Source organism: Hibiscus syriacus, unplaced genomic scaffold (assembly GCF_006381635.1).
Source record: "Hibiscus syriacus cultivar Baekdansim isolate YM2019G1 unplaced genomic scaffold, ASM638163v2 tig00116997_pilon, whole genome shotgun sequence".
NCBI classification, from domain to species: domain Eukaryota; kingdom Viridiplantae; phylum Streptophyta; class Magnoliopsida; order Malvales; family Malvaceae; genus Hibiscus; species Hibiscus syriacus.
Genome location: NW_024063513.1, coordinates 5574498 through 5588359, shown reverse-complemented (window position 1 = coordinate 5588359; position 13862 = coordinate 5574498). Strand labels below are relative to the sequence as shown.

General features: G+C 36.9%; 2 protein-coding genes across 2 annotated transcripts; one reads left to right on the top strand and one right to left on the bottom strand.

Moving 5' to 3' along the window:
• Nucleotides 1–5182: 5182 nt before the first annotated feature.
• LOC120194505 lies at nucleotides 5183–6421 on the bottom strand. Its single transcript, XM_039196791.1, has 4 exons — nucleotides 6201–6421; nucleotides 5706–5766; nucleotides 5336–5393; nucleotides 5183–5229 (listed from the first exon to the last, which is right to left on the bottom strand). The coding sequence occupies exons 1-4, from the start codon at nucleotides 6419–6421 to the stop codon at nucleotides 5183–5185; spliced, it is 387 nt and encodes a 128-aa protein (XP_039052722.1).
• A 2171-nt stretch (nucleotides 6422–8592) lies between these two features.
• LOC120194504 (CSC1-like protein RXW8) lies at nucleotides 8593–13161 on the top strand. The gene is made up of 10 exons (XM_039196790.1): nucleotides 8593–8975; nucleotides 9113–9262; nucleotides 9374–9437; nucleotides 9554–9763; nucleotides 10129–10308; nucleotides 10844–11142; nucleotides 11678–11954; nucleotides 12147–12425; nucleotides 12689–12922; nucleotides 12997–13161. Exons 1-10 carry the CDS (start codon nucleotides 8695–8697, stop codon nucleotides 13159–13161), a joined length of 2139 nt encoding a protein of 712 aa, XP_039052721.1. The 5' UTR covers nucleotides 8593–8694.
• The last annotated feature ends 701 nt before the right edge of the window (nucleotides 13162–13862 follow it).

Below are 13862 nucleotides of genomic sequence, written 5' to 3'. Positions count from 1 at the left end.
TGTCCTCGCCTGCTTCTTTCAAAAAAAAAAAAAACCATGTCCTCGCCTGCTCCAAGTCAAGTGAGCAAACATTTGGCATTACTTGGATGGTCCATCGTTTTGCTTGATTGAAACCATCCAACGACCCTAACAACTAATAAACAATTGATCACATGAAATAATGAACTTTTAGTTTTTCTTTAGGAATTAAGGGACGGAAAATTAAATAAGCATTTTATTTTTTTCAAGGTTTTACGTTTTTAATCGTAGTTCAACTTAAACTTGACTCATTTCGAGTTCAATTGTGATTTTGGTTTGATTTCTGAACCTGTCAAATCCATTTTTCAGGTACAGCCTCATTTCACTACCTTCTAATTAGAAGCGTTTTCATTTCCTTAACCGTGTGTTATTTGAAGAGCTTTCAATCGAGAAACGAAAACTTGGCACATAAACAAGAAGACCATAACAAGGACAAAGCACTTTAATGAGAATACATAGCTATTTCTTAAAGAACTTTGAGATTAACTTCGTATACATTTTGTGTCTTTCAATCAAATTATTCATCTCTTACTAAATGCCTACAACAAATACAACCTCGGTTGACAAAAAAAGGAAAAATTTGATCGGCAGTGATGACCGATGAATGTGAAATCTTTGTATACAAGTGTCGGGTTTTGAATATTTCACATCCCCTATTCCTGAACTTCATTTCTCAACACCCCTAGAGAAATAAGTTATTTATTTATACCCTCATCACGTTCTTCCTTTCTTGCTTTATAGCCTCGTAGGAGGTCATTATCTCTTTATGATAGGTATGACTTATAAATATACCAGTAAAGAGGACAGGGGATTTAGGTACGGTACAAGGTTAATTATGTAATTATGTACCAGATTTTTTATTATAAATAGAGATGTAACCTAAACCTATGGGACATTGAATAAAATTTCTAGCGCCGCCTAGGCACCGAGGACGTAAGCACATTGCCGAACCTCATTAAAATTCTTGTGTTCTTTCATTTACTTTTCCCGATTCTTCAACAATTGGTATCAGATGTCAGGAGCAAAATTCGAAGTTGCGAAATTCGATGGTCAGGGTAACTTCGGATTATGGAAAACGAGGGTGAAGGATCTGTTGGCACAGCAGGGGATCTTGAAGGCTTTGCGACCTACAAAGCCGGCGTCGATGGAGGAGGAAGATTGGGAAGAATTACAACAACGAGCGGCAGGAACCATACGATTATGCTTGGCGGACGAGGTCATGTATCACGTCATGCATCTATCGTCTCTAGACGAAATCTGGAGGAAGTTGGAAAGTCAGTTTGTGTCCAAATCCTTAACGACAAAACTATATCTAAAGCAGCGGCTGTATGGGCTGAAGATGCAGGACGATCATGATTTGGCACAACACGTGAATGTCTTCAATTAAATCGTTTTTGATTTGGCTCGGTTTGATGTGAAAATTGAGGATGAAAACAGAGCGATGATTCTGTTGTGTTCGTTGCCTCCCTCTTACGAACACATGGTGACTACTCTTACATATGGGAAAGAGACTATCAACGTTGAGGAGATTACTGCAGCATTGTTGGCTCACAACCAGCGGAAGCAGAATGCAGGGGAAAGCTCTCAAGCCGATAGCTTATATGTCAAGGGTAATCGAGACCGTGGACGGAAGCCAGAGAAGGCAGGGTCTGGCAAGCGGAATTCCAGATCCAAATCTAGGGATAAGAAGACAATTCACTGTTACAAATGCAAGGAGGCGGGACATATGAAGCGAGACTGTCCGAAGTTGAAAAAGCATACTAATGAGAAGCGTGATGTTTCATCCAAGTTTGTGAACGTGGTCAAGGATGACAATTCTGATTGCAGTGAGGGTGATATGCTTTCTATTTCAACGACTCAATTGACGGATGCGTGGATTCTTGATTCTGGATGTTCTTATCACATCACACCAAATAGGGAATGGTTTTCGACATACAGGTCGATTAATTCTAGTTCTGTTTATTTGGGTGATGATCGATGTTGCAATATTGTTGGTATTGGTGATGTCAGAATTAAGATATATGACGGCTCTGTTCGGACATTGAGTGGTGTTCGGCATATCCCAGATTTGAAGAAGAATTTGATTTCTTTGGGCACTTTGCACAATAATGGTTTTATCCCTAAGGCTGATGAAGATAGAGAAACCATTCAGATTGTTAAAGGAGCTTTGACTGTGATGAAAGGAAAGATGACTGTAGGGAATATTTACAAATTGTTAGGGAGTACCGTTGTAGGTGGAGTTCATTCTGTTGAGTCCTGTGATGATACAACCAAACTGTGGCATATGCGTCTTGCTCATCTTAGTGAACGTGGTATGACTGAATTACATAAAAGAAATCTGTTGCATGGTGTTAAAAGTTGTAAGCTCGACTTTTGCAAGTATTATGTTCTTGGTAAACAGACTAAAGTTCGTTTCAAGACTGCGAAGCACACAACTGAAGGTATTCTTGATTATGTGCATTCAGATGTATGGGGGCCTTCTACGACATCGTCTTTGGGTGGATCTAGGTATAATGTTACCTTTATTGACGATTTTTCACGGAAAGTTTGGGTGTATTTTTTGAAACATAAGTCTGGTGTTTTTGAGAAGTTCAAGCTGTGGAAAGCTGAGGTAGAAAACCAAATAGGACGAAAAATCAAGTGTTTGACGTCTGACAATGGTACGGAGTACACAGATTCACAGTTTCTACAGTTCTGTAAGGAGCATGGGATTAAGAGACATTTTACAGTGCGCAAGACACCACAACAGAATGGTGTTGTTGAATGAATGAACATGTCGTTGAATGAAAGAGCTAGATGTTTGCGGTTGAATGCGGGGCTTTCCAAACACTTATGGGCTGAGGCTGTTAACATGGCGTGTTATCTTATCAACAGATCGCCAAGGGCATCATTGGATGGGAAAGTTGCAGAAGAGGTATGGACTGGTCATGATGTTAGTTTTGCCAACTAACGGATTTTTGGTTGTCCTGCTTATGTGCATGTACCTGCTGATGAGAGATCCAAACTTGATGCAAAATCGAAGGAGTGCATTTTTCTGGGTTACAAGAAAGGTGTCAAAGGATTCAAGTTCTGGGATTCAGTTACGAAGAAAATTGTGATCAGTAGAGATGTTGTTTTTGATGAACAGTCCATGTTGCAGCAGAAGAAAGACACGACATTGGTAGATTTTGAGCAGTTTCCAGTTGAGAAAACAGAAATTTCTCAACCGACTTCTGGTGGTTCCGCTACAGATGATTTGCAGGATTATAGTCTCGCCAGAGACAGGGTGAGATGGACGAATATAAAGCCTCCGAACAGATTGGGTTTTGAAGACTTGGTCTCTTTTGCACTTACTGTTAGCAGTGATGATCCAGTTTCTTTTCATGATGCCGTTACTAGTCAGGAAAACGACAAGTGGATGGCTGCCATGGTTGAGGAGATGGAGTCTTTGAATCATAATCGTACATGGGAGTTAGTTCCCTTTCCTGAGGGTAAGAAGCCGATTGGTTGCAAATGGGTGTATAAGAAGAAACCAGCAGTAACAGAAAAAGAGGGGGAGAAGTTCAAGGCTCGCTTGGTAGCAAAGGGTTTTTCACAGCAGAAAGAAGTTGATTATGATGAAATTTTTTCTCTTGTGGTTAAGCAAACTTCAATCCGAGTAGTACTTGCATTGTCGGCTAGTTGGGATTTGCATTTAGACCAGATAGATGTAAAAACTGCTTTTTTGCATGATGATTTAGAGGAGCAGATCTACATGCGGCAGCCTGAAGGTTTCACTCAACCTGGAAACCAACATTTAGTTTGCAGATTGAAGAAATCTTTGTACGGGTTGAAACAGTCTCCGAGACAGTGGTATAAACGGTTTGACTCCTATATGATCAAGATTGGCTACAACCGATGTGAGTATGATTGTTGTGTCTATGTTAAGAGCCTTGATGATGGTTCTTTTATTTTTCTGTTATTGTATGTTGATGATATGTTGATTGCTGCGAAGAACATGAATGGTGTTATTGGTTTGAAAACTTTATTGAGTCAGAAATTTGATATGAAAGATTTAGGTGCTGCAAAGAAAATTCTTGGAATGGAAATTTGCAGAGAAAGAGACTCAAGGAAACTGTGGCTATCTCAACGGGGTTATGTTGAGAAAATGCTAGAAAGGTTTGCGATGAGCAGCGCAAAACCAGTTAGCACTCCATTGGCGAATCACTTTAAGCTCTCATCAGAACAGTGCCCGAAGACAGATAAGGAAGCTCAAGATATGGCAAAGGTTCCGTATTCTAATGTTGTTGGCTGCTTGATGTATGCAATGGTATGTACTCGTCCTGATTTAGCTCATGCTGTTAGTCAAGTTTATAAGTACATGTCTAAACCTGGTAAGCAACATTGGGAAGCAGTCAAGTGGATTTTTCAGTATTTAAAGGGTACTGTGGGACATGGAATTGTTTTTGGTAGTCAGCGGGATAACCCTTTGGTTGTAGGATATGTGGATTCAGACTATGCATGTGACTTGGATAATAGAAGATCTACGACAGAGTATGTGTTTACTCTTGGTGCAAGGCCTATTTGTTAGAAGTCTACTGTTCAATCTGTTGTGGCACTATCTACAACTGAAGCTGAATACATGGCAGCGGCTGAAGCTGCAAAAGAAGATTTATGGCTTACTGGTTTAGTGAAGGAGTTGGGTGTTCAACAAGGTGGAGTTCAGTTGCTTTGTGATAATCAAAGTTCTATTCACTTGGCTAAGAATCAGGTGTATCGTGCTAGAACTAAACATATTGATGTAAGGTTCCACAAGATCAGAGAGTTGGTTGCATCTGGAGAGGTTTTGTTTCAGAAGGTACATACTGATGAGAATGCCGTTGATATGTTCACCAAGCCAGTTACGACAGACAAGTTCAAGCATTGCTTGGACTTGTTGAATGTTTCGAGTTGTTAAAGAAGTAAGGTAACCCAACCCACATTGAAGTTTCCATGGGTCAAGATATTCGCTAAGGTGGAAATTTGATAGGTATGACTCATAAATATACCAGTAAAGGTTAATTATGTAATTATATACCAGGTTTTTTATTATAAATAGAGATGTAACCTAAACCTATGGGACATTGAATAAAATTTCTAGCGCCGCCTAGGCACTGAGGACGTAAGCACATTATCGAACCTCGTTAAAATTCTTGTGTTCTTTCGTTTACTTTTCCTGATTCTTCAACACTTTAAATTTGGCCTCCGCAGCTTCTGAAATATAACACAAGGTCCAGGGAATATAACAACAAATAATGAAACCAAATCAATGCTGTTAAAATTTACAAGTTTGTAGTAATAACTGTCCATCACATCTCACCTTTATTATCCTGGTTCTGATCTGGGTGAAATTGCTTTGCTTTGGCCCTGATCGCAGTCTGCAAATAGTTAATGTAATCTCAGTACAACAACACTGGCGTGACATGAATCCAGTAATGACAAGAATCGATAATAACCCCGGTTTTTCTATTAAGTTCACACTGATTGATTTCACTCAATTAAACACACGCACGCACGCGCAAACAAATACAAAAGCTGACCAACTATACAAGTATAGGTGATAATAACATAGACCAGCAAACTTTGCAATGAATTAACCCTTACACGATAGCATTTACAACAAGGATTTTGCAAGAGCATTTCGTCTTCTGGAATATGATATGGTTGCAAAAAAGTGCAATGAAACAGACTGAACCATTTTTAAGATTACTATGCTTAAACACAAGAATCCACACAACATTTTCAGACTTCCTAGTTTGACAAAATCTTGTTAATTAATTAAGATGGTTATTTGATGGACATTAACATAAATTAACAATCTGTCTACATTGAGAATATTATAAATCAACTGGTTAAGACAACCGGTACAATGGATAAAGTTATAGCAAATCAACTTTTGATAAAGATGTACCAGAAATGTTACACGGTATAGAAAAGCATAATATCATATCAAAATGACAGTTTCTAAAAATGGAATGCATAATATACCTCAAAACAAAAGCAGCAATGTAAAAGCCTTAATTTCATCTTCTGTATATGGTTGTGTTCTGCACCTGTGGAGAAAAGGAAGGCCAGAAATGTCAAATATTATGGCTGAAAACCCAGTTGAGCTCTTGGGCTCTTGGCTATCCGGAAAATGATAGGGTGGAAGGGAATTTATAAACCCTATGTTACAGCAGCATTACCTGTCAAGACCTAAAACCGAGTAGTGATGTGATAATGGATAGCTCACATTATCTCTTTGGGATTGCCTGAAATTGGTTCTTTGGTCTGTATATTGTGCTTCAGCCTTCCAATACCAGTCATCTCGCTGGAAGTGCTGATGATAAGCACCAGGGCCATACTCCCTCCAGATCTCATAGCTCCTTTTGTACTTATTTCTCTCCCTGTTGAACACACTTTGCATGCGCCTTATTCGCTCATACAAAGAGAAACAAAAAATAATTAACAACAAGTTGATATCCCAATGGTATACGAAAAAGGTAATCAGTATGTGACTTGCTAAATATTCAGTGCCCCAGCTTTCGAAATTGTTATAAAATGTTAAGGACTACAAACAAGATGCCTTAATAGAGTGTGGTTATCCATGTTAAAAGAAAAAAAATGATAGAGGTATGCAGGTTGATGTCTTGATGAGGTCTGTAAGCTATGTGGGGAAATGGCAGAAACAAGAAATTATTTGTTCTTTGAAAGTGCGTTTTCGAGGATAGTTTAGCAAGTGTTCTTCAGCTATGTTGAATTATCAGGTCTGTTAAAATTGGGAATACGTGCTGCAATGGCTATAAGCAACTGAAAGGAAAATCCCTTATTAATTTAATACTGAAACAATTTTATAATGTAAATTCCCAACTTTGTATAGACTGGGGAATTCTGGGTACGTAATTAGTTTGGGTGTTTGTAAATGTTAGAACAGTAGCAGGTTTTTCTGATTCTTGGATAATGAAACAAAGCTTATCCAAAAAAGGACTTGCTGTCCACCCAACTTACATTCTGTCTAGGTCTATATTCCAATTTATACCAAAAAAGAGATAAAAAATCATTATAGATAACTTCCACAAGAATCATGGCGGGAAATAGCCACATGAAAGTTCAGGTATATCTCCTAAAGATTCAAAAATTTCCCAAGAAACAAGTTTTTGTGATCATCAAATGCTATTTGTTACAGCTTATCATTCCTTCATAGTGCGTATATAACTGCCTATAAAAATATAAAGTTTAAAACAACCTAAACTAACACTTCGGAAATCATGTTCCAAGACCTCTAGGAAGTAATATGGTAGTAAGATATAGAGAATGCTCCAACATAACCAAAACTTACCACTCTCTCCATTTCTTCATCGTATTCTTCTTGCATTTGACAATTATACCTTCTCCATGCTTCCTCCTGTAAGGGTGTTCGAAAAGAACCTCTCCTCTGAGATGCTTGTGACCTGGCTAACTTCTCATGGTACAATTACACGCATGATCAGATTGGTGAATTCAAAAGGTTAATTAATAAATGCTGTATTCAACTGTTTTGAGGCATTAAGATAATTTTCATATTGCAAAAGACTTGATATATGAATTGTATAAAATTTAACTCTGTAAATATGTCTATTTAATGGATGTTATTGTGTTATTTTTACTCGTGTAGCTAGCAATATGAACATTACTGGAAAATAAAATAAAATATGTGTTGTGACAGTTTAAATAAAAATAAATAATGTAACTATGTAAGATTGTAATGAAGTATGAATGTAATGGATGCAACTAATAATGAAGTATGAATGTAATGGATGCAACTATTTTATTGATATAAAGTTAATTGATTTTTTTTTATTTATATATAAAAAAATGATATTCCTGAAGGGTCAACAAATTAAGAATCAGTCGCCGACCGCAATTCTACTTGAACAAAAGAGGTAGCAACGCAGAAAATAGAATCTGCACGAAAGAGCCAAAATGAATGATTAAAGACGGTTGAGGTTGTACTGCTACAGTTGAATTGTGTCCCTCACTTGTTGCCACGTAGCAATTCTCCTTGTTTATTGCTAAATCACTCATTTAATAACAACAACAGCAAAAGGTCACGTGCTGAATTCGCGAAAAACTGGTCTATCTTTTTTCTCCTTCATTTCTCGTTCCATTAATAAAGAGGCTCTGAAATTCTTCCTTCTCTCAACGGTTTCCAGGAAAAAAAAGTGAAATACTTTTCGCTTCTGCATCTGGGGACCTTTTCAGAGTTGTTTGGCAAGATATGACCTCACGTACGTTCTTTTTAATTAAATACTCTTTTATCATCGTTTATCCCAACTGATTAATTTTGTTTGAATATCCTGAGATTGGTTGTTTCCTGCATTTTTCATTTTATATTTATTTTTTATAATATATATATTATTGGTCGATTGAATAGCATGAAATTACTGCATTTCTTAAAGTTTGCTGATTATTTAGTTGAAATTTCATCGAATCTTTTGTTTGACATCTAAATATCAAATTTTAGCTCCTGAACCATGAAAAAAATCTCAGATCAATTTTACAGGAATTTTGTTAGGAGTCAAATTTTGTTTCTTAACTACCTTTTGGCGGTAATGCATTCCTCTGTCTGGAGCAAAATGGGAGGGAAATGATGTCAATCCATGGCCATGTGCTTGAGTACTTGAATCCTTAAAGCTTGTGAAAAGGATTTAGGGGATTGTGATGGACATCGGTGGTCTTTTAACGTCTGCCGGAATCAATATATCTATATGTGGTGTGCTTTTTTCATTGTATTCCGTACTGAGAAAACAACCAAGCAATGCAAGTGTGTATTTCACGCGGAGATTCATTTCGGAACCCGTACAACGCGATGATCCTTTTGGTCTTCATAGATTTGTGCCCTCGGCAGGATGGATCATGCGTGCCTGGAAAGCAACCGATGAAGAACTATTAGAAGCTGGTGGTGTTGATGCTGTAGTTTTCATGAGAATAGTTGTTTTCAGGTCATTTAGTCACTCAATAGAAAATTTTAATTAACGAAGTCTAAGCTTGCAATCACTTACATAAAATTTCCAACTACTTTGATATTTAAATTATCATTGGTTTGCTTTGTCGATTCACTGACCACCGTTCTTTACAGTATTAGGATATTCCTCATTGCTACTGTTGTTTGCATTTCTATGGTGTTGCCGCTGAATTATTATGGAAGAGAAATGGTGGAGCGCAAGAAGTTAAGTGTAGAATCATACGATGTATTTACTATCGGAAATGTACAACCAGGTTCAAGAAAGTATGTTTTCTTTTTGGATCCATTATAATGATGTGACAGTTGCTTTATTACTAATTGACCAAAATCCACCATATATATTGAATGTTTTCTTTTTATTCCCCCCCCCCTCAGGCTTTGGGTGCATTGTTTTGCATTGTACGTCATATCCTTTGCAGCATTTGTTCTACTCTACTTGGTAAGGATGCTCAAACCAAAATGCATGATTTCCTCATAATCTATATAGTTTTTCCAGTGTTGATGCATTCTTAAGTTTTTTCTAGCATTCAATTAAAGATTATTGCTTCTATATAGGAGTATAAAAGTATCACTAAAATGAGGCTAGCACATATTACTGGATCTCATCCCAATCCAAGTCATTTCACAGTTTTAGTCCGAGGCATTCCATGGTCCCAGGATCGTTCATATAGTAAGTCGGTGGAAAGTTTCTTTTCGACTTATTATTCAGATACGTATATGGGCCACCAGATGGTATATCGGCCTAGTACAGTTCATAAACTAAAGGTATGTTTCTATCTTGAGTGAGTTATATTAGTGATTTAAGCTTGTCTGAATTTTGTAATTTGAAAAGGCTTTGATCTTAAAATTTTCATTTGCTCTCGTTGTTTATGTATTTATGCTGTTATTCGTTACTTTCTTGGCATCTATTGAATGGTGTTGGTGTTCATATGTTGTGTCGAGAAACAAAAACTGTTGCTCTCATTTTCCCTTTTTATCATTTTGTTCTATAGACAATAAAAAGTGATTTGTTTAATGGACATTTCACATGTTCTATGCTTATTCTTCTCTAAATATTTTCTGTTTTACACGCAATATCTATTATCTGTAACAAGTTCTATTTATATTCTCTAACAATGTTGTCTTTACAGAAGGATGCCAAGAAGATGTACAGAATGCTAAGACCCATAGAGGCAGAGTATGTACGGGGTGATAAGCCATGTTATCTTTGTGGGGGAACTGCACATACCTTTAAAGTGATTCAAACTAGAGAAGACAACATAAGAAGTCAATCCAGCATTGATGAGTTGCACCCAACTCAAATAGAAAAGGTCGAAAATCCTGGAATTCTTTACTCTAATAATGTTGATTTTGCAGTTCTAGTATGTATGCCTAAATGGTACATAACTATGTTTTCCTTTGATAACAAATAACTCTTTAGTGGATAATGATGATCTGCTCTTTGCCACCTTAGGAATTTCTTTCATTTGATACTAAAAGGCATTTTACCTTTTTTTGTGTGTGTTTACATGTTATTAATCTCATTCTAATCTGTTGTTGACATAGGTGTTCAACTTAGCATTACAATTGAGCAACTAGTTTTCTGTTGTTCGCATAAAGGCCAGAATTTACCGTTACTGATAATTCTATGTTCTAACTATTGAAAGGATATGAAGATATAGCATTGGACTTTACATTAACTGAACACTTGGTATTTTAAATTGTTTTTGCCTTCAGAATTGATGATAATTTTATTTGGTTTCTTAATGGAGATTCTCTCCCTATGTGGTTTCAGTCTTATCAATCTCTGTTGCCATCATATCAATGGCATTTTGATAACCTATGTTATTTTGGAATTTGATACAGGAATGTCCAGCTGCATTTGTTTTCTTCAAGAATCGTTATGCTGCTGTTGTTGCTGCTCAAGTCCTTCAATCATCGAATCCCATGTTATGGGTCACACAACTAGCTCCAGAGCCACATGATGTTTATTGGTCAAACCTCGGCATACCATACAAACAAGTTTGGATCTATAAAATAGCAACTCTTCTATGTGCTTTGGCCTTGGTGTTCGTGTTTTGTTTTCCAGTTGCCTTTGTACAAGGCTTGACTCGACCTGATGTGCTAAAACATTGGTTTCCACGACTTGAGAAACTACTAGAAATGTGAGTATCATTCTACATATCTCGTTTGCAAAATCAGCGTTATCTTATTAGTCTCTACTACGTTGATAATATTGCACATTACAATCTTGGCTGATGACTGATGCAACAAATTAAGATATTTAAATTGCAACATTTTGGACTATATGCTTTCATGGAAGAAAAAAATGCATAGAAAGAACTACAGAAAGAGACCCTATTTATATCGTGATTTCTATCGTTCTATGTTCCTTTATGATCATAGGTTTCATGTAGACCTCCTTAAGGAGATTTGTATCCATAAATATAATGCTGTTATTGACTCTTGTTTTTGCCAATCGTATAGAAATGGTTGAAAATACCTAGTATAGGTGAAATAAAACTAATCAACTAACGGAAATCTTTTACTTGTAGCAGCTCCTTTTCTTTGATTCATAAGTACATCATTATTTGTTCTTTTCAATATTAGTGAACATTGGAAGGAAATATTGCAAGTATTATGGATGACCTGCAATATTTTGATTGGTTTGTAAACCCATCATGTTTTTATCTTGAGCAGGCCGTTCATAAATAAGGTGGTAACAGGTTACTTACCAAGTGTGGTTCTGGTATCGTTTATGTATGCTGTTCCACCAATCATGATGCTGTTATCCAAAATTGAGGGAAATGTTTCGCGTAGTGAGAGGAAAAGAAGTGCATGCATTAAAGTTTTGAACTTTACAATCTGGAATGTTTTCTTCGTTAACGTTCTTTCAGGATCCTTTATCGAACAAGTGTCTGTTTTCTCAAAACTTCAAGAGTTGCCTTTTCAACTTGCCAAACAAATGCCTGACCAGGTAAAATTTCCGTCAGTCCATAATAGTTGTCTTAATCAGATTAAGACCTAACATCCTACAGAAAAAGTCTTAAAGATGGCATACACTTTAATACCCTTTCTCTCATCACCACATTCACATAGGAAAAAAGTAGCTTTTTGTCCCTTTATACGAATCTTCAACTTCTAACTGTAGCTATTGTTGTATCTGCAGGCTGCCTTCTTTACGACTTATGTTCTGTCGTCAGGCTGGGCAAGCTTGGCCATTGAATTAATACAACTTTTAAGTCTGGCTTGGAATTTCGTCATGAAATTCATTGTAAGAAGTAAGACAGAGCCAACTAATATTGCTTATACCTTCCCGCACCATACTGAAATTCCGCGAATGCTTCTGTTTGGACTCCTGGGCTTCACTCTTGCCATCCTTGCACCCTTAATCCTGCCCTTCTTGCTGATCTACTTCTTTCTCGCGTTCCTTGTCTATCGAAACCAGGTTTGTTTTTGTCTCATTCATTTTATATCCTTTGACTTATTCTAGTTAATCAAATAATAGTTATTTGCAACTGAATATTTCGTACCCACAAAGTTTCTTAATATAGGAATACCTTTTCTGTATTCAGTAGATGTTGAATGTATTTTTCAGTATATGGTGACAACAACATTCTGTTTATATATTCATAATTAGTTGAAGCATAGTTTTGTTGACACCAATTGAGCCAGGTGCATGATTGATAATTCAAGTTCATCTGTTTTCAGCTGCTCCATGTATATGTAACAAAATATGAAAGTGCGGGACTGTTCTGGCCCGTTGTCCACAACACAACAATCTTCTCTTTAGTGTTGACACAGTTTATTGCGGTTGCGGTCTTTGTCCTGAAAGAAGCACCAATGGCTTCTGGTTTCACCATTCCTCTCGTAGTTTTCTCTCTTCTCTTCAACGAGTACTGCAGGAAGAGGTTTTCCCAGGTTTTCAAGAGGAGTCCCGCGCAGGTAAGCATGAGAAATATCACAGCCTCTTTCTCTAGAAAACTCCCCAACCGCTTAATTTCGGTGGGTTGTAACAGGTTCTTATAGAGATGGATCGACGAGATGAGCAAATAAGGAGGGAAGAAGGGTTTTACAGTCAGTTGCGATCAGCATATTGCCAGTTAGCGTACATTACAAAGGACTTGACCATTTCCGAAGATTTTTCCAGAGCCGGACCCAACAGAAAGCGCCAAGAAGAATAAGAAGATGAAAATCCACTGAATCATGGTATGCATGTTGTGAGTTCTTGGTGTTTTCTTTCGTCCTGAATCCATTAGTGATTTGGCTTTCAATTTTTCAGGGCCTTGCCATATTAAATTAAAGAAATAGAGGGCAGAGGAGGAGGACCTGGCATGCATGAAGTGAAACTGATTCTTTTGTAAATTAGCAAGTGAAGTAAGTTTCACTTTTAGCTCTAGAAATGATTTCCCTTTCCATTATGTTCCTCAGACTTTGTAGAGACAAAATGCATTCCATACACACTAAACAGTTTCAAAGGAAAAGTAAAATGTCTTGTTAATTTGCATCACCGAAATGAGGGAAAATGTTAAATATTGGAATCCTTTTAGATATTTGCATTCTTTTCCGATCTCGATAAGTTAATTCAGTGACTTACAGTCTCATAATTAATATTAAAAAAAGATCTAAGAAGACGTCTGGTGTTCGAATTGTTTCACCTAGATGAGAATTTGGATGATTTGATCCAAACTTCCATAATGTATCATGTGCTCTCAACGTGAAACCCGGGACCGTAAAGTTCCATTTCACCATTAGAAACCAAGTTATGTTTAGATAAGGCAATTTAAGAATGCAACTATTCAGTCTATCCATGACTCAATCACATTGTGGCGAGGACGTGAATTTAAAATTATATTTTTGGTATACATAACTCTTTTAGTTCGAA

What these genes read in the sequence shown, in the direction of transcription:
- LOC120194505 (XM_039196791.1), bottom strand. Translation starts at nt 6,421, where the DNA reads ATGCAAAGTGTGTTCAACAGGGAGAGAAATAAGTACAAAAGGAGCTAT. An exon ending in TCGGTTTTAGGTCTTGACAG is followed by an intron (nt 5,767 to 6,200) that starts GTAATGCTGCTG and finishes TTGTCAAACTAG; the next exon opens with GAAGTCTGAAAATGTTGTGT. An exon ending in TCAGAACCAGGATAATAAAG is followed by an intron (nt 5,230 to 5,335) that starts GTGAGATGTGAT and finishes GTTATATTTCAG; the next exon opens with AAGCTGCGGAGGCCAAATTT.
- LOC120194504 (XM_039196790.1), top strand. Translation starts at nt 8,695, where the DNA reads ATGGACATCGGTGGTCTTTTAACGTCTGCCGGAATCAATATATCTATA. An exon ending in GTACAGTTCATAAACTAAAG is followed by an intron (nt 9,764 to 10,128) that starts GTATGTTTCTAT and finishes TTGTCTTTACAG; the next exon opens with AAGGATGCCAAGAAGATGTA. An exon ending in CCAAACAAATGCCTGACCAG is followed by an intron (nt 11,955 to 12,146) that starts GTAAAATTTCCG and finishes TTGTATCTGCAG; the next exon opens with GCTGCCTTCTTTACGACTTA.